Genomic DNA, 18,329 nt, shown 5'->3' on the forward strand with positions numbered 1-18,329 from the left:
CGTCAGCTAACGGAAGCAGGTGAAATGAGCTGGGGGGAGCCCTGGGCAGCGCAGCAGGTGACCCCCACCCTCCCTCCTTGTGGGCAGGCGGGGAAAACACACAGCAAGTGCTGCAATGCCCGGTGCCTCACTGCACAACGCGTGATGGGCGGGCCCATCGCACGACATGGGGGGAGGGGCTGGGCCCACATGGTCACTGCAGCCCCACCCCCTCCCAGTTCACTTTGTTTACACAGATGTCACCCCCCCCCCCCGTCCCCCAGCCCAATTGTCCCCCATTCCCCTGCTCTTGTCAGCCCTGAATGCGAGTGCCACTGCCCTGAGCAGTGCCCTCCCCTCCCAGTCCTGGGCCCCGTCCACCCCCCGTCGCCCCGCCTGGCACTGGGGTCCCCTGGGCCATGCGGTGACCATCGTGCGGTGACTAGCAGACAGGATGGGAGGGTTGGGGTGTTTACCCTGTTACACAAACACTAATGCGGAAACACACATGGGCCACTCGGTGGCCCGAGACATGGACACTGGGGTCGGGGGGCTCCCGCCTGGGTCTGCTCCTCGGCACAGGCTCGGAGCGTGGCGGGGCGGCTCGCTGGAGTGCGTTGAAGTATTGCAGTCTAACTGATATGGCTTTAACTATCGGAGAAGGACACAGATGCGGAGGGAGACGTTGTGGCTTCTCTCAAACTCAACCCGCAGGCAAAAACAAAACCCCTGGGAACCCTGGGATGCAATCGGGACCCCCCCCCAAGCAAAGAACCTGCCTCAGGGGACAATCCACCCTCTTCTCAACAGGGCCTGAGGGGCGCCAGCACTGGGGGGATCCTGGGCAGGGAGCCCTCAGCCACCTGGCGCGGGCTGGAGCGGCTGCCTGTGTCCCTGGGCAGGCTGGGGCTGCAGTCGAGGGACGAGCCAGGGCAGGTTTCCCTGGGTGTTGGCGGGGGGGGGGGCCCTGCAGCCATGCAGGGGCGGCTCGGGGCCCAGAGGGGGGGAGACATGAGCCAGAGATACCAGCCGAGGGCTGCATAAGGACGGGTGCCTCCAGCCAGGGCTCAGGTCTGCCAGCGGGCACAGGTGCCTGAGGGTGGCTGGGGAAGAGCTTTGGTGCCCAGATACCACAGCGATGGGCATAGCAGGAATGTGGGCGAGCACCAGGGTGGGAAGTGGGCTGAGCGGGACCCCCGGAGGCCCTGCCATAATGGGAATCGCTCAGTAGGGGGCGCTGGGAGGGCTAAGTGCTGGGTCCGCCCTCTGGGCTCAGGCCCCACATTAAACTCCTCTGGCAACGCGCCAGGATTGTCCCCAGCCCCAGACCTCCCCCCACCCCCCGTGCAGCAGGGCTGGGAGGGGAGGTGGGATGCCCCCGTTCCTTGGGCCCAGCTCTGGCCCTTGTCTTTTTTAGAAATCTCCTCCCCGACCGTTTGCCCTAATGGGCAGGGTCTTGAATATGGCAAAGGGTGCCCGGCTTGACCCCCGCAGGGCCGAGCTGGGCTGTGCAGGGGACAGGCACGGCTGGGGTCGCGCCCGGGCCCATGGAGGGGTTTGGGGCAGAGGCAGAGTGGCGAAAAGGCTTTGTCTTTCCTTCCAGCCACCCCTAGCCCCACCAAGCTGCCCGCTGCCCCGGGGCAGGGTTAGCTGGGGAGTCCACGCGTCCCTCTGCGTCCCGCAGCCCCTGCTGCAGGGCTGTCCCCGGCGCTTGCTGTGGCAGGCCAGGGGCAGCGTGCGGCTGCCCAGCACCAGCGGAGGGGCCGGCCCCAGCAGCCCCTTCCTGAAGCCCAAACAAAAGGCGACAGAAATGGGCAGTGCAGCGGGGGGCAGAGCCGTGGGGCGGCGCCGCTGGGAGCCAGCCCTGTAGCCCACCATGTCCCCTCTGCGCCAGCCCCTGGGATCTGGCCCAGCAGGACACCCGCGCCCGCCAGCTGGAGAGCTGGAGCAGGCCGGGGTTGCTTTGCTCCCTGGGCTGCTTCCAGGCGGGGCCGGAGGGGCGGGGGGCACAGCCCCCAGCCTGCGGGTGCTCTCCTGCTGCCCGCATGTCCCTGACCCCTGGAAGCAGGCAGGCAGCGTGGGCCTGAGGAATGTCTGAAGTTAGTGAAGGGCAGGGAGGCGGCATGGGAGCGGGCAGAGCCCTGCCTTTCCCTGCCGGCTGCCCCACCCTCCGCCTGACGTGAGGTTACTGCAGTGAATTTGGTCCCAGTTCGCCCCCCACGCCCGGGGAGATTTGCCAAGCAGCCGGCCGGCACTTTGGCACAACACAGCTCTGACTCCGAACGGCTGAGGGAGGAAGGGGGAGCCCGGGGCTCCGGCTGCCCGGAGCTCAGCAGGCAGGGGGTGGTTTTTGGTCTGGTTGCCTCGTTCGCCCCACTGGAGCAGCGAGAGGTTCTGGGCACAGGGGACACATCTGGGATCTTCCCTTCGAAACAGTTGGAACAAAAATCAAATGAAATAAAAGAAATGAAAATCCCCCCCCCCCCAGCCCAGTGCACCCCGGTGTGTGGGGACGGGCCCGGGTGGGCGGCGCGGGGCTGTTACTTCTTGAACATGTCCTGGAGGGGCCCCGGCAGGTACTTGAGCACCGTGTCCAGGATACTCTCCTCCTCCTCGTCGTCGTCGTCCCCGCAGCCCGCCGGGATGGCTTTCTTGGGGCGCGTCAGGCTGCCCTCGCACGGCTGCTCCATCGCCGCCTTCTCCTCCGCCTCCTTCTCCTCTTTCTTCTTCAGGCCGTACTGCAGGGGCAGAGACAGACCGGGCCTCTAAGCGCCTGGGGGGGCAGCACATGGGGACCAGGCTGCGGGGCCCCCTCTCCTCTGGGGCCAGGCCTGCAGCCAGTGGCCTGCCCAGCATGTGCCGTGCTGTGAGTGCCCGCACACCTCTCTGCAGGGCCAGACCGAGATCAGCCTTCCCATCCATGGCTGACACCCTCTGCAATCCCCTCACTGTGAACCCACAGTGGGGAATGGACAGCGCCTAGCATAGCAAGGGGGGCTGGCACTGCCATGGAGCCAGCCTTGGGCATGTTCCTTCACCACCCGGCCAACTACCCTGCCTGCCTCTCCGGGACAGGCTGGGGGATGCGCTTTGGTCTGTCATGTTTCCAATGCCCACCTGTGACAAAGTGGGACTGTTCGTAATGTTTCCTCTGAATATTGTGTGGGTGCCTCAGTTTCCCCTGTGCATTTCTTAAGTCTCTAGGGGGTGAGACTGTTGCAGAGCAAAGGGCCAGTGCACATAAATGGCCGATGCTCTGGCAACTAATGGCCAGGCCCTTCCCCCCTGCAAGGGGATGCTAAAGGTGGGGGAGAACAAAGGAATCAGGTGACCTCCTGGCCCCGGAAAGAGACAAAGCCCAGAGGAGGAGGGGGTTGCAGTTTGGGGCTGGCTGGGGATGGGAAGTGAGGGCAGACGTGGGTGTCTGGCTCGCTGGGCCCCAGAATGGACCCGGCTGAGGGGTCCCGTTCTCTGTACCTACAAGCTCTGTTTTAGACCCTGTTCCTGTCATCGAATAAACCTCTGTGTTACTGGCTGGCTGAGAGTCACGTCTGACTGTGAAGTGGGGGGGCAGGACCTTGTGGCCCCCCAGGACCCCGCTGGGGCGGACTCGCTGGGGGAAGCACACGGAGGGGCACATGCTGAATGCTCCAAGGAGAGACCCAGGAAGGTGAAGCCGTGGGAGCTCCTTGCCCTGCAGACAGGCTGCTCCGAGGGAGAGGAGGCTCCCCAGCGTCCTGCCTGGCTTGGTGGGGAGCAGCTCCAGAGCATCACCCGGGGACCCCGTGACACCACCCCCCTGGTGTCTAGGTGCTACTGTCTCCAGCCCGTGAGCAGCGGTGCCCAGCACATTGCCCGGGCCGGGCAGGCAGCCTGCCAGGCTCCCGGGGCAGGTGTGGGCTGAAGCCCATCACAGCCACTCGTCCTCTCCTCATTTCCAGCATGCAGGCGAGTCCGGGGCAGGCAGCCGGGCCCAGCTTGCAAAGCGACCAGGCTCCAGCACCCGCTGCCCTGGGGCACCTCCGGCCCCGCAAAGGCACAGCACAGCTTGCATGGCTAAAGGAGGAACCGGCTGGCGGAGCCCACAGGTCCCGCTGCCTGAAATCTCCTGTTCCCATCTATCTCGGCTCACAGGATATTGGAGGCGTCTGTGATTAGACTCAGGCTTCCCCAGCGCCGGGGCCGAGGCAGCGCCTGGCGCGATGCGGCCGCGTTATCTGCTCCTCGGCGGGTTATTAAAGATGGCAGATAGGGAGAGACAACGCCAGGCTGTCATGCAGCCGCTTGCAGCAGGCGGGGGAGATAAGGATCCCACCCCCATTCCAAGCTAATCCCCTGCTGCGGCGGCAGGAGGGGCGCGCAGCGGGGGCGGGGGGAGTTTCAGAGACCTTGTGAAGGGGAAGAATCTCTGGGGTGGCTTTTCCCCCAGCCAGGCCTTGCTGTCTCTCACGGTGTGGCCAAGCCTCGGCTGTGTCCAAATCCAGGCTGAAAGGCAGCAGCGCCCGGGCTCCTGCTCCAAGGGGCTGGCCGGGCCAGGGAGGGGGCTTTTGTGTGTGCCAGAGGGGCTCTGTGGGAGCGAGTGTGTGCGAGAACGTGGGGGGGGCACTATGGGGCTGCGTACGGAGGGGTGTGTGGGACCCTGGATGTGCCACGGGGTGTGTGTGCTGGAGCAGGATCCCTGCTCCGTGCAGACGCGGGCAGGGGGTGTCACACCAGGGCGGGTGCCCATGTCTCACGTACAATCTGCCTGGCCCCAGGGAATTGTCAGTAATTTCCCAGCCCAGCGTTTCACTCACAACAGCTGCCAGCCGCTTGGGTGCTTTGGAGACACATCTTGGCCGGGGACCCCATGGGCCCGGGTTTGACAGGCTGTCGGACGCCAGTGCCTCAGCTCCGCCCTGCTCCCCGCAGGCGGCTCAGCAAGTGCCTTCCCTAGTGTGCAAAGCCCCAGGCGGAGAACAGGCCCAGGGAGGTCAGTGACCCGCTTCTCCCAGCCCAGCCCCCACTGGGGGCGAGATGGGAACTGTGTCTCCATAGCCCAGGCTGTCCCCACCACCTCTCTGCTCAGGCTGCCTCTTAGTGCCAATGGGGATGTGGCTCTTTGGCGAGGGGGAGCCTGTACTACTAAGTGCCGGGCTGAGACCCACCGAGCTCATTGCATACATGGGCCGCCCCGGGGAGTAACACTCCCTGCCCACCTGGGGCAGGCTGGAACCCGCAGCATAGAGGGGAAATGACCCATTTGGCCTCCCGCTGCCCCCGAGTCCCCAGCCTCCTCCCCTTGCTGACTCCCCGGAAGTGGAGCTGGGCAGAGTCCCCCGACCAGAGCACCGCTGGAGAACGTGCGGCTTGTCACCAGTGCAGCTGAAGGGCAAATCTCTCTGGACAATCTGCCCTGGCTGCAGCCAGCCCCCTGCAGCCAGCTGAGAATCAAAGCAAGAATCCCTAGGCCTGGGCATTGGCCATGGCACAGAAACCCCAACCCTAAACCTGGGCAGCATGCCCGGCACAGGGATCCGTGGCAGCGAGCACAGCACAGGACACTGCCTTCCCTTGGAGCTCAGCACACTGGCAAAGAGACGAGCCGGGAGCAGGCCGGCCCCCGGGCAAGGAGTCAGCGATCCAGCGCACAGAACTCTGCTCCCCACGGCCTCCCCGACGCAGCGTGTGCAGGACACACCGTCTCCTTTATCGACACGGGACCCGCCACCCTTCTCGTTACAGGTGGACGCCGCCGCCCTTGGGATGCAGAGGGAGCTACGCAGTCAGGTGAAATCCCTGCAGCCACAAGCCCTCCCCTCTGTGCCCACTGAAAAATCCTATTGCTCCCACCAGGCCCGGGGGGGCTGAGCATCGGGCGCCGGGGGGCTGGTTCTGCCCCACCCCGCAGAGCTCAGGGCACAGTTCCTTTGCTTTTTGCACTTTGCAACTAGCCTGGTCAGTTTCCCTGCCTAGCTCCAGGCAGTTCCATCCACTGGTGGAGCCCAGATGCACTAAACCACCATCCTCTGCAACACAACCCTACCGGCCTCAGAGCCGCAGGCGGGACTGGGAGAAAGAACAGGACACGATGGGCGCCCAGGAGCAGCGTGGGGAGCACGCTCAGCACAGCGCCAGGAGGGGGCGAACAAGGCGACCAGCAGTCATGGGTGTAGTATGGGAGGTGTGACGAACTGGGAATGTTCTTAATGTTTTCTTTGAATTCTGTGTGGGTGCCTGTGATGCAGCAGGGAGAGGGGCGTGTTGGCCTGGGAAGGTGGCAGGGGAGTTTTGCTGGGACTGTCTGCATGGGGGAAGGGAGGATACCTGAGCATGTAACATGAGAACCAGGAGGGGGTGTTGGGGGCCAGGTGACACCTCTGCCCGGGAAATGGACAAAGGCTGGGGGAGGAGCCGGGGGAGGCTGAGTGAGAGGCTGGAGGGGGTTTCAGTTTGGAGCTGGCTGGGAAATGGAGGGGAGCCCAGACAGGGCTCTGGCCTCCCTGGGGCCCCCCACAGATGGACCTGACTGAGGGGTCCTGTTGTCTGTACTGGCCAGGCCTGTTTTGGCCTGTGTTCCTGTCGTCTAATAAAGCTTCTGTGTTACTGGCTGGCTGAGAGCCCTGGTGACTCGCAGGAAGCCGGGGGTGCAGGGCCGTGTCTCCCCCACACTCCGTGACAGGAGGTTCCTGCAGAATCGCCGTGTCTGGCTGAGCCGGAGTCACCCCAGCCCCGCTCCATGGGGCAGTCCAGGGACTGTCGCTGGGAGGGGCAGATGGGTGCTGAGCCAGCCCCAGGGGGTTTCTGCAGCGGCGGGAGGGAGTGGCCCTGTGATTGCCCAGAGCAGGGAGTCCCTCTCGACTCGGCTCTGCCACGGCCCCAGCCACTCCGCACAGGGCTCCCCCCCCTCGGCCACGGGCCCATCAGGCTGTGGCTGGGCGCGGTCTGTGTGACACAGGCGCACTCCAGCCCCTCCGCCCCACCTCACTCACCTTATCCCGGATCTGTTGCCGGACCTTCTCCCTCTCGGCCTCCATCCTGGCGTGCTTGGCCTTCCGCTCCTCCTCCTGCTGGCGAAGGGCTTCTTGCCGCTCCTCCTCCTTCTTCTGCGCGTCGGGATCCTTCTCTTCCTCTCCACCCAGCATCTTCCCCATGTCCTTGGTGGCCCCTGCACAGGACACACCAGGCAGCATGGGCAGGGGAGCATGGCTGCGGCCTCGGGGCTCCCGAAGCAGACGCCCCCCTCCAACAGCTGTCTGGTGCCATCCCCCGCCGCCGCCAGGAGGGGCAGAACTGGGCGAGGCAGGAAGACGAGTAGGGAACGAGAGGCCTGGGGCTGCCCTGCCCCCCACTCCAGTGCAGTCATTTACATCAGTGCAAGTGAGTGGGAAACGTCAGCTGTCACATGCGGGGCGGCCATATCTCCCGGCTGTCCCTCATTACTGCACTACCCAGCAGCCTCGCCGGCCGCGCTGTATTTAGCCCACAACGGCAGCTGGGGCAGGGAGAGTCGGAGAATGGGATCTGCCCAGGGCGTCTGGGGCTGGGTCTCCCAGCACTCATGGGGCCCAGGAGGCCAGTGGCCCAGCTTAGAGCCAGGAGGGCAGCGCGTGGCAGCGGCCTGGGGGCTGGGCTGGGGCTGAGCTCGCTGTGGGGAGAAGGTGCTGGACTCCGTGAGTTCCAGTTCTGCCCGTCCTAGGGAGCTCGGTCTCCGGAGTGCCGGCGGGGGGCTTTCCCCGCGGGGCGGGGCAGCAGCGTGGCCGTTTCTGCTCAGACACCCGCCGCCCGCCGTCGTGTCCGTGGCTCTCCTCTGCCCCTCGCCCACTGGCTGCTCTCTGCTGCCGTGTCCTGCTCTCCCCCTTCGGCGCCAGGTGCCCTGCTGTTCTCCCGGAGAATCCCGGGGGGCTGGCCCCACGTCCCTGCCCATATCACTCACCATGCCAGGCCCCTGGGCTCTGCAAACCACTCAGTTTAGTTAATCTCCTGGGACCCCACGGGGAAGGGAGCCACCTCCCCAGTGACCCCAGGCAGCCAGCGATTCCCGATCAGCCAGGGGCTGCTCAGAGGAGGGCGGCCCAGTGGGATTGAGGTCAAGTCTCTGCACCCTGAGGTACTGTGGGCAAGCCCGTGCCTCAGTTTCCCGTCTGTTCAATGGGGATAAAAGCCCTGGCCTGTCTCTCCAGAGGGCTGGGAGGGGCTCAGATACGAGAGTCCCAGGGGCCAGGCAAGTCCCTTCGCTAGGACCCCAACACAAACCAGCTCCACTAGCCAGGGTGACTAGGGAAAACGCCAGCCAGTTAGTGAGGCTGGCGGCCCAGGGAATCCTTGTGGCTAGTGGCCCCACCTGGCAGCAGGAAAATCAAAACCGCACTGGGCGTTCCCTGCCCTCCGAGTGTGACGCCGGAGCTCGGCGTATGAAACAGCTGCTAAAGCTGTTCCCTGCCTGTGGTTATCTAGCCGTTCCGTGTGGCTAGCACCCAACCCCTGCCTGGGGCTCGCCTGTGACTTGTACCGGGGGTTACAAAGCTGCAGGCTCCACTTCCAGCGCAGTCCAGCTGCCGGACTCTCAGGGCGAGTGAGAGGGGCTATTGCTGCAGCAGGGTGCGGGCTGGGTTGGAGCTTTGTGGCTCCCCAGATAGTCCAGGCACTTCCTGACCCACAAGCCTGGTGCCCGTGGTACAGGATCCGTCCTGCTCCTGGCTCTTTCACGGGACGGGATGGGACGGGATGGGAGTAGCAGCACTCAGAGGTGCCGACTCCGGGGGTGCACCCACAGCTGCCCGTGGCCCTGCCCCGCTCCCCTGCTCCAGCTCACCTCCGCGAGCGCGCTGCTGCGTCCTGCTTCTCCCCGCTCCCAGCGCTTGCGCCGCGACACAGCTGTTTCACTCGGCAAGCGCTGGGAGGGAAGAGGGAGGGCGGGGAACCGGGTGCGCTCGGGAAGAGGCGGGGCCGGGACGGGGATTTGGGGAGGGATCCAACAGGGGCAGGTTGGGGGCGGAGTTGGGGTGGGGCTGGGGGCAGGGGGGCAGTTGCCGTTCGAGAGATTGGGGAGCGGGTGCATGGACAAGAGGTGCGGCTCGGCTCCCCTGGGAGAACTCCCTACCCCAATCTGGCACCCCGGCTCCTGGCACTCGTGTGCTACGTAGACAGAGAGAGACTTACAATCACATGGGCATCCCCCTTCAGCAGCCGCCTAGAGACCGTCCTAGGCCATGTTCTCCTCGGGGCGGGGCCCTTTCCCAGACACCCAGCCAGGAGGGCACGGCCGGGGGGGGGATACGAAGAGCAGACTTACCCCCTAACGCTTGCTTCATCACGAAGTCCATGCTGCCGGGCCTGATCAGTGCGCTCTAGGCAAGAGCCGAATTCTCATCCAGTGCTGTGGGCTGGGCTGCTAGGATCAGGTGCCACTGGCCAGGAAGGAGAGACACAGTGAGATGGGCTGTTCAATGGGGATAAAAGCCCTGGCCTGTCTCTCCAGAGGGCTGGGAGGGGCTCAGATACAGAGTCCCAGGGCCAGGCAAGTCCTCGCTAGGACCCCAACACAAACCAGCTCCACTAGCCAGGGTGACTAGGGAAAACGCCAGCCAGTTAGTGAGGCTGGCGGCCCAGGGAATCCTTGTGGCTAGTGGCCCCACCTGGCAGCAGGAAAATCAAAACCGCACTGGGCGTTCCCTGCCCTCCGAGTGTGACGCCGGAGCTCGGCGTATGAAACAGCTGCTAAAGCTGTTCCCTGCCTGTGGTTATCTAGCCGTTCCGTGTGGCTAGCACCCAACCCCTGCCTGGGCTCGCCTGTGACTTGTACCGGGGTTACAGCTGCAGGCTCCACTTCCAGCGCAGTCCAGCTGCCGGACTCTCAGGGCGAGTGAGAGGGGCTATTGCTGCAGCAGGGTGCGGGCTGGGTTGGAGCTTTGTGGCTCCCCAGATAGTCCAGGCACTTCCTGACCCACAAGCCTGGTGCCCGTGGTACAGGATCCGTCCTGCTCCTGGCTCTTTCACGGGACGGGACGGGAGTAGCAGCACTCAGAGGTGCCGACTCCGGGGGTGCACCCACAGCTGCCCGTGGCCCTGCCCCGCTCCCCTGCTCCAGCTCACCTCCGCGGCGCGCTGCTGCGCCCTCCCCCTCCCAGCGCTCGCGCCGACACAGCTGTTTCACTCGGCAAGCGCTGGGAGGGAAGAGGGAGGACGGGAACCGTGCGCTCGGGAAGAGGCGGGGCTGGGACGGGATTTGGGAGGATCCAACAGGGGCAGGTTGGGGCGGAGTTGGGGTGGGGCTGGGGGCAGGGGGGCAGTTGCCGTTCGAGAGATTGGGGAGCGGGTGCATGGACAAGAGGTGCGGCTCGGCTCCCCTGGGAGAACTCCCTACCCCAATCTGGCACCCCGGCTCCTGGCACTCGTGTGCCACGTAGACAGAGAGAGACTTACAATCACATGGGCATCCCCCTTCAGCAGCAGCCTAGAGACCGTCCTAGGCCATGTTCTCCTCGGGGCGGGGCCCTTTCCCAGACACCCAGCCAGGAGGGCACGGCCGGGGGGGGGATACGAAGAGCAGACTTACCCCCTAACGCTTGCTTCATCACGAAGTCCATGCTGCCGGGCCTGATCAGTGCGCTCTAGGCAAGAGCCGAATTCTCATCCAGTGCTGTGGGCTGGGCTGCTAGGATCAGGTGCCACTGGCCAGGAAGGAGAGACACAGTGAGATGGGCTGAGAGCCAGTGCAGAGAGCTTAATGCCCAGCGCCTGGGGCCAGGAGGGCAGGGGTAACATTGCTCTTGTGATCAGCCCTCGTCTTTGCAGACGCTGGCGCGGTCAGGCCCAAAGGCGGCCATGCGACACTCACCAGAGGCTGTGTAGGGCGGGGGAAAGGAATTGCGATTGAGATGCAAATCATGGGCCAGATTCTGCTCTCACTTGCAGTGGTGTAAATCAGGTTTAACCCCACTGACATCACTTTCAGGCCCCAATCTCCCGGCACAATCCCCACGGAAGCCCATGGTGCATACGATGACGGGGTGAGCTTGTCTCTGGGGCCAACGGGAGATGGCTGTCGGGATGAGGTGCAGCAGGCCGCGTGGGATTGCGCCGGGACGTTCCAGTTTGACCCAGATGGATACAGGCCAACACATGCAGAATCCCTGGCATCCAGAACCAAAAGTAGGCGCCCAGGGCTGTGTTCCTGGCCCGCGCTCACCAGCTGCCTTCGCAGGATTAGACATGGATCCACTCAGGGAAATAATTAGCCTGATAAATACAAGCCGGCTCTTTCTCTCTCTCATGCATCCCCCGCACACCTAGTCTACCTCTCACACACTCACCCCCCGCTCAGTGTGTGATCGCGCACACACACCCCACAGCAGCTTCAGACAGACTTACAACCATCCTGCTTCCAGCTTGTGAGAAGGATCCAGAGCTCCTGTCTGCCAACTGCTGTCCAGACAGCCAGAGGGGACGAGGCCAGCTGGCAGCTCGCCCCATCCTGGCTGGAGTAGCTGCGTGACACACTGTAGCCACCACCCAGCCAGCTCCTGGCCGTCCATGGTCGAAAAGCCGTGGAGCCCCGGCTGGAGCAAAGCTCTTTTCAGTTGGCAGCTGTACAGAGACGTGTGGCTGTTTGTTCACCTCAGGGATCCACGTGGGGTCTGGGAGGGATGCTGGAGTGACCCTGTGTTTGGCGGCTGGGGGTTCATGGTGCAATGAGCTGACCAGACTCTGCGAACTGGCAGGGGGGCAGATCCGCTCTGGTGCTGCTAAAGAGATTCTCTAGATGCCAGGAAAGAAGCTACAAGCCCAGCTACCCCGTAGCAAAGCTGCAGCTTTCCTGCTTCACACTGTCTGCCTCGGCCCCATTACCAGAGGGAGCCACGCGTGCCCCCTGTATGGGTGAGGACCTGAGGCACTCAGTGGCTTGGCCCGGGTCAGCTGGGGAGTCTGCGGCAGGGCAGGTTAGTGAACCCAGGTCTCCTGGGTCCTAGGCCAGTGCCCTGACCGCTAGGCCGTCCTGCCTCTCAAATCCCAGCTGGGGACAGATTGGAAGGTGGCTTCCCCTCTCCTTTCCATTGGAGCAGCCTCACTTCCTGTCAATCCCCCGTCCTCGGCTTGTAGCAACCTTCCATCGACCGCCCTTTGCATCATTACAACCTAGCGGTTCTGCTGTAGCACCTGGGAGCCCTAGCCATGTCCTAGGACCCCACCGCGCTGGCGCTGTACAAGCGCAGAGTCTCTGCTCTGTCTGAACCAAGCAAAGCCCCCAGAACGTTGCTATACCTCCGACACCTCCCTGCTGCGGAATCCTCCTGACAGTCAGCAACCACTGGACGGGTGCAAACCCCTCACCAGGAGTCACAGGACCAAAGTGAGAAAGGGGACATTGAGCACTGCATGAGGCTGCTGCACCGTCTCCCCAGGGAACCCCTAGGCTGACTGGAGCCCCAGCTACGGTGCTGCACTGGCCCCTGGGAGATGGAGCTGATGGAACCCAACAGATCAGTTCTGCAATTCTTGAGGCTCTGCTCCTGCACACCAGGCCGCAGCCTCCTGGAGTGGCTGCATTTCCAGATGCGGCTTTACCACAGGGAAATGCATGAGCTTGACTAGAGCTCCTTCCAGCACCTGCTCATTGCACTCCGCCCTTCTGGAGAGACGCCCTCTGGGAGCACCTCGTTCTAGGATGTGGGGTTAAGTGACTGGAAACAAGCAGTGATCTGCTACCTCACGGGACAGCTGAATGCCACCACAGCGTGTTTTGCTTGAGGGGCTGATTAAGCTCTGCTAGCACAAACCAGGCTGGAGTGCTTTGCTGGTATAATTACCCAACTAGCTAACCTGGCAGGGGGCTCCTGGAACAGAGGGGATCCCGTTGGTTCTCAAACCCTGGGCCTACGCTGGCTCCTGGAACAGAGGGGATCCCGTCGGTTCTCAAACCCTGGGCCTACGCTGGCTCCTGGAACAGAGGGGATCCCGTCGGTTCTCAAACCCTGGGCCTACGCTGGCTCCTGGAACAGAGGGGATCCCGTCGGTTCTCAAACCCTGGGCCTACGCTGGCTCCTGGAACAGAGGGCTGGCACTGAAGTAAACACTAGAGGGCTGCACGGCCCCATTAGCCCTGCTGCTCTGGGGTGGGGCTTTACTGCAATTCCACCCAGTATCTATTCTACACGGGAACATCTGAGGCTGGAATGAAGCCTGCAGCTTTGGGGAGCATCCAGGGAGGTTTGTCTCGAGCGGTGCTCCCGACAGCCGTGGGAGTGGGTGTTAAGTTTGCAGTCACACGTTCGCACTCTTAGCATGGCTGGCCTGGGCGCTGGGGCCTGGCCCCTGGCACGTTTGGGGAACGCACGGTGTCTACACACACCAATTCCCTGCTTAGCCCTGCTGGCCTCGCGGCAGATTGAAAGCAGAAACAATTCCATCCGCCTTCCCGCTCCTACGGCGGGATCTCAGCCCAGCCCTGCTCCAGGGAGCCGAGCGGAGCAGGTGGGGATTGGTACCCAGAGGGCCGTGCGAATGGAATGGATTCAGACAGTCGGCTTAAACCCGTTCAATTACCAACGGCTCAGCTCGCTCGTGGGGACCAGCCTGGATTTATATTGGCGCTCGCTTCCCAAGCCAGGCACCTGCTGGGCAGATCCCCTCACCTGTATCATCATTCGCTAGCGCCAGTCCCTGGCCTGTCGCTGCCGGAGGGCAGAGGGGGAGACCCCTTCAACCCCATTGCTTCAAACGCAAACACAGGACGGCCCCTGCAAACCGCAGCAAGCCCCATGTCGGGGGGATGAGGGTTCTCCTGCAGCTCCCGGGGAAACAGGCAGCCTCCCCACTCAATTGATTTTAGCCCTGCCTCATATGAATTAGCCACTGCAGTTTCTTGATAATGAAGTTCATTTTTGCAAGGCAGAGAACACTGCTCGGGTCGAGGTCGTGGCAGCTAATGGCTCGTTAGCAGGTGCAAGCAGGCTCTGTGCTCAGTACATAGCACCAGCCTTCTCCTCCCCACTGGGCCAGGCCCTGCTGCTCATGGAGCATTTGTAGTCACTTTGCATCCTCCCCTCATCTTTGATTTAATGCTGTGATCCAGCAGCCTCATAAGGAAGCCGGATTCCTTTCGCGAGAGCTGCAGTTACTAAAACACCACGTGGGAGAGTAGCTCTCCCCTCTCACATCTCGGCCCACCCCCCTGGTGATCCCGGCCTTCTGGGGGTGTGGAATCAGGGAGCAGAAAATTAAGTGGCATAATTTGGGGGTGGGACGTGGTGCCTGGGAGGGCTGTTCTCCGTAAAGCCCACCCATTGGGGGGACGCCAGCTCCCTGGGGGAAGCAGGAGGTTCTGAACGAACGAGGTTTGGACAAGTGAGGCTGTTGGCAAATTGCCATAGAGGCACAAGGAAGAGAAATCTTAGCAATAATCATAAATAACAGAATCACAGCTGCTAGAGAGGGGAAAGACCCATGACATCACCCAGATGGTCTCCCTGCCAATGCAGGATTGACCTCGGCTGGCCAGTTCCTGGAATAGGGTCCAATCTAGGTGGAGAACCCCCAGGCAATCGGACGTCTGCCATGTCCCCCAGGAAACGGTTCTGTGGCCTAACCTGCTCTGTCTGAACCAAGCAAAGCCCCCAGAACGTTGCTATACCTCCGACACCTCCCTGCTGCAGAATCTTCCTGACAGTCAGCAACCACTGGACGGGTGCAAACCCCGCGCCAGGAGTCACAGGACCAAAGTGAGAAAGGGGACATTGAGCACTGCATGAAGCTGTCGGTTACCGCGCCGGTGCTGGGGAGGATGAGGACAGTGGCCGTATTTACACAGTGCTGTGAGCTCAGCCAGCCCTGCCCCTGCCCCCCGTCATCACTGTGCCAGGGGGCCGGGCAGGGAAGAGGGTTTAGACAAACACGGGATTCTTGCACACAAGCTGCAGCTCCGCACTGATTGCAAGGCCAGAAGGGATCACTGTGATTGTCTAGTCTGACCTCCTGCACAACACAGGCCAGAGACCTGCCCCAGGCTAAGTCCTAGAAAAACCTCCGTTAAGTGATGGAGAATCCCCCAGGACCCCAGGGAAGTTCTTCCACTGGTTAATCACCCTCACGGTTACAAAGTTACACTGGATTTCCAGTCTGGTGCATGCACCCCCTAGGCCGGGGTCAGATGAGTCTCAGCAAGCACACCCATGCACTCAGCCTGGTCTGTGTGCTCCACCCTCCCCTAGCCCTGAGGCTCTGCCCGCTCCCTGGGCTCACAGAGTCACCTTGCGCCTGGCCCAGCTGCTGCAGCACCTTGGGGCTTGGAGGGATCCTGGCCCTGGAGACCCAGTGGATCACAAGGGGAACAGGGTGCGGGGCAGGAGCTGGATTGCAGGGAGGACCCACAGCCTCAGGGCTGCCCCCTCCAGCCCTGGGCCCCTTGGGGAGCCCCTGTCCCCCCATTGCTCCTGCAGCAAAAAAGAAGACTGCTCAGCCTAGCCAGCCTCTGCATCACTGCACCAGGCCCGAGATGGTGGGGATGGGCATGGCCATGCTCTCCCCATGGCCAGTGCCCGGCTGGAGTGGGCCACAGGGACCTCCCCTGGGGCAGTGGGGGAGGAGAGCCTGGGGCCTAGAGCACAGGGGTGGGTACTGAGCCCTGAGACACAGACAACCCCAGTGTAACAGGCTCATGCTGGTCTCATAGAGCCCTCCCCCTGGTCCCCAGTGACAGGGCAGACTGACTCCCTTGTTATCAGATGCTGAGGGTGTGGAGCTGTGAGCCCACACGGATGGCCAGAGCTGGAGAGTCCAGCCCCCTGAGGGCCCCTTCCCAGCACTGCCCCAGGAAAAGGTCTCGCTCCGATTCTGGCTGGTGTCTGTGTATCCAGGGTGGCATGTGTGGGGCTTGCAGGGTGTGCGCAGTGGTGGGTCAGTATGTACACACTTGTGTGCGTGCAGTGTTCGTGTGTGCAGATGTCTGCATAGGGGTGTGAGATGGGGGGTGTCTGAGGACATGGGGTGTGGCTGTGATTGCAGGGGGTGTGTGGGTCTGTACACAAGGAGGGGTGAGGTATCTGCTGTGTACAATGTGCCGCGGGGTGTACGTGCCATGTCGGCAGACGGGCGAGGCGCCTGGGGTGTACAATGTGCCGCGGGGTGTAGGTGCCGTGTCAGCGGATGGGAGAGGCACCCGTGGTGTACAATGTGCCGCGGGGTGTAGGTGCCGTGTCAGCGGATGGGAGAGGCACCCGTGGTGTACAATGTGCCGTGGGGTGTAGGTGCCGTGTCAGCGGATGGGAGAGGCACCCGTGGTGTACAATGTGCCGCGGGGTGTAGGTGCCGTGTCAGCGGATGGGAGAGGCACCCGTGGTGTACAATGTGCCGTGGGGTGTAGGTGCCGTGTCGGCAGACGGGCAAGGTGCGCGTGGTGTACAATGTGCCGCGGGGTGTAGGTGCCGTGTCGGCGGATGGGCGAGGTGCCCGGGGTGTACAATGTGCCGCGGGGTGGACGTGCCGTGTCGGCAGACAGGCGAGGTGCCCGGGGTGTACAATGTGCCGTGGGGTGGACGTGCCGTGTCGGCGGACGGGCGAGGTGCCCGGGGTGTACAATGTGCCGCGGGGTGGACGTGCCGTGTCGGCGGATGGGTGAGGTGCCCGGGGTGTACAATGTGCCGTGGGGTGGACGTGCCGTGTCGGCGGATGGGTGAGGTGCCCGGGGTGTACAATGTGCCGCGGGGTGGACGTGCCGTGTCGGCGGACGGGCGAGGTGCCCGGGGTGTAGAATGTGCCGCGGGGTGGACGTGCCGTGTCGGCGAGGTGCCCTGTGCTGTTTCAGGGTGTGTCTGTGAATACCCCCGCGGGGGTGTCCCTAGCAGGGAATGTGAATGTGAATCCGATGTGGGGATACCAGCTTGATGCGCTGCCTGCAAGGTCCGGCTGTGGGGAGATGTGGGGTGCGGGGGGGCGCTGGTGCCTTTCCCCCCACAGTGCTGACAGGGGATCACAGCAGAGCAGGGCCATGGCCAGGGGAAGCCAAGCGGCAGGCAGCGGCGGGAGCCTGTAGCCCCCGGGGGCAGAGGGTCGGGCAGGCTGAGGCAGCCCCCCAGGCACATGCAAGCGAGACGAGCCGCCCAAGGCAAATACTGGCTGAGCGCAGCGAGCCGCGGGTCTGCAGCCCGGCCGGAGCCCCAGCCCCCGTCGCGGCGCCGGGGAGACGGGCCGAGCCCCGGGCTGGGCAAACACGGGTGTGTGTGAGGGCCGCAGCCCAGCCCAGCCCAGCCCAGGACAGGCTCTGCCCCGCTGCCCCCGAGCGGGGAGCCCCTGGGGAACGTGCCCGGATCTGTCTCCCTCCCCCACGGGCAGGCGGGCCGGCACTGGAGAGGGAGCAGGTCGCCAGCCCAGGACGGGGGCTCCCCGGGGGGCTCTGCGGCTCCCTAGTCCTGGCTGAGTCCCGCGTGCCCTGTGCCAGCCCCGCACCCGCAGGAGAGGCGCGTTCCCCGGCTCGGCCCCCGCCTCGCGTGTGTCCCGGCCGCTGGCCGCAGCCGCGCGGAGACGGTGAGGGGCCGGCGCCGGGCCGGCGCCGCTGGGACACACAGCGGGACTTGCACCGGCGCAGCGCGGCCCCGAGCTGCCCCGGGCGGCCGAGCGGCTCGGGGGGATCAGTGGGATCCGGGGCGCTGCCGGTGGATCCATGCGCTCGGAGGCAGCGCCCAGCGCCGTGCACAGCCCAGCGGGACACGCGGGGACCCCAATCCCCCACCCCACCGCCGCGCCCAGGAGCCCCGCACCGGCCGCTCGGCTCCTGCCTGAGCCCGAGCGCGGACGGACGGGCCCCGGGCAGCCTCTGGCTTTGCGCTGGGGCAGGAGGGGAGGGAGGATCGGGGCGCCCAGGTTTGCTCCCCCCGCGCCGGGAGCCGCGTTTCCTCCGCGCAAAAGTTCCTTCCCCTGCCAGCAGCGAGCGGCGGGCGGGTGCGAGGCGCTGCGGGACGCGCCGGGCTCCTCACCCCCGGCCCCGGAGCCCTGCGGCGGGGCCCGTCCCCATGGCCCGGGGCGGGTGTGCCAAGCCCCGTCCCCTCCCGCCCCGGGGCTGCCCGCGGGACCCACTCACCCGGGACGCTCCAGCAGCCCGTGGCCGGCGGGGAGTGAGCGCTCCCCAGCCCTGCGCGCAGAGCCCGCCCCCCTCCGCTCCGCAGCCTGCCGGAGCCTCCCCCCAGCCCCTGACGCGCCTGCCTCCCCCTCCCCGCGCGAGTGGGCAGCTCCCGGCTCCCCCGCCAGCCCGGGGCCGGCCCCAGCGCCCCGCCCGCCGGGCTGTTCCGCCGCCTCCACCTGCCCGAGGTCACCGGCCCCAGGGCTGCGGCAGCGCCGAGGGCCCCGCGCCCTGGCCGCTGCGGGCAGCGCCGGGGCTG

General features: G+C 64.5%; 1 protein-coding gene across 2 annotated transcripts; it reads right to left on the reverse strand.

The window, feature by feature from the left end:
- Window positions 1–770: 770 nt before the first annotated feature.
- CPLX2 (complexin 2) lies at window positions 771–18,104 on the reverse strand. 2 transcript variants are annotated; one of them, XM_039486456.1, is made up of 4 exons: window positions 18,032–18,104; window positions 10,517–10,631; window positions 6,951–7,126; window positions 771–2,717 (listed from the first exon to the last, which is right to left on the reverse strand). In XM_039486456.1, exons 2-4 carry the CDS (start codon window positions 10,545–10,547, stop codon window positions 2,520–2,522), a joined length of 405 nt encoding a protein of 134 aa, XP_039342390.1. In that variant the 5' UTR covers window positions 10,548–10,631; window positions 18,032–18,104; the 3' UTR covers window positions 771–2,519. The 2 variants fall into 2 exon arrangements, with proteins under 2 accessions (XP_039342390.1, XP_039342389.1); XM_039486455.1 differs by lacking the exons at window positions 10,517–10,631; window positions 18,032–18,104 and adding an exon at window positions 9,254–9,386.
- Between the last annotated feature and the right edge of the window lie 225 nt (window positions 18,105–18,329).

This window comes from Mauremys reevesii, linkage group 8 (genome assembly GCF_016161935.1).
Source record: "Mauremys reevesii isolate NIE-2019 linkage group 8, ASM1616193v1, whole genome shotgun sequence".
Taxonomy (NCBI): Eukaryota; Metazoa; Chordata; order Testudines; family Geoemydidae; genus Mauremys; species Mauremys reevesii.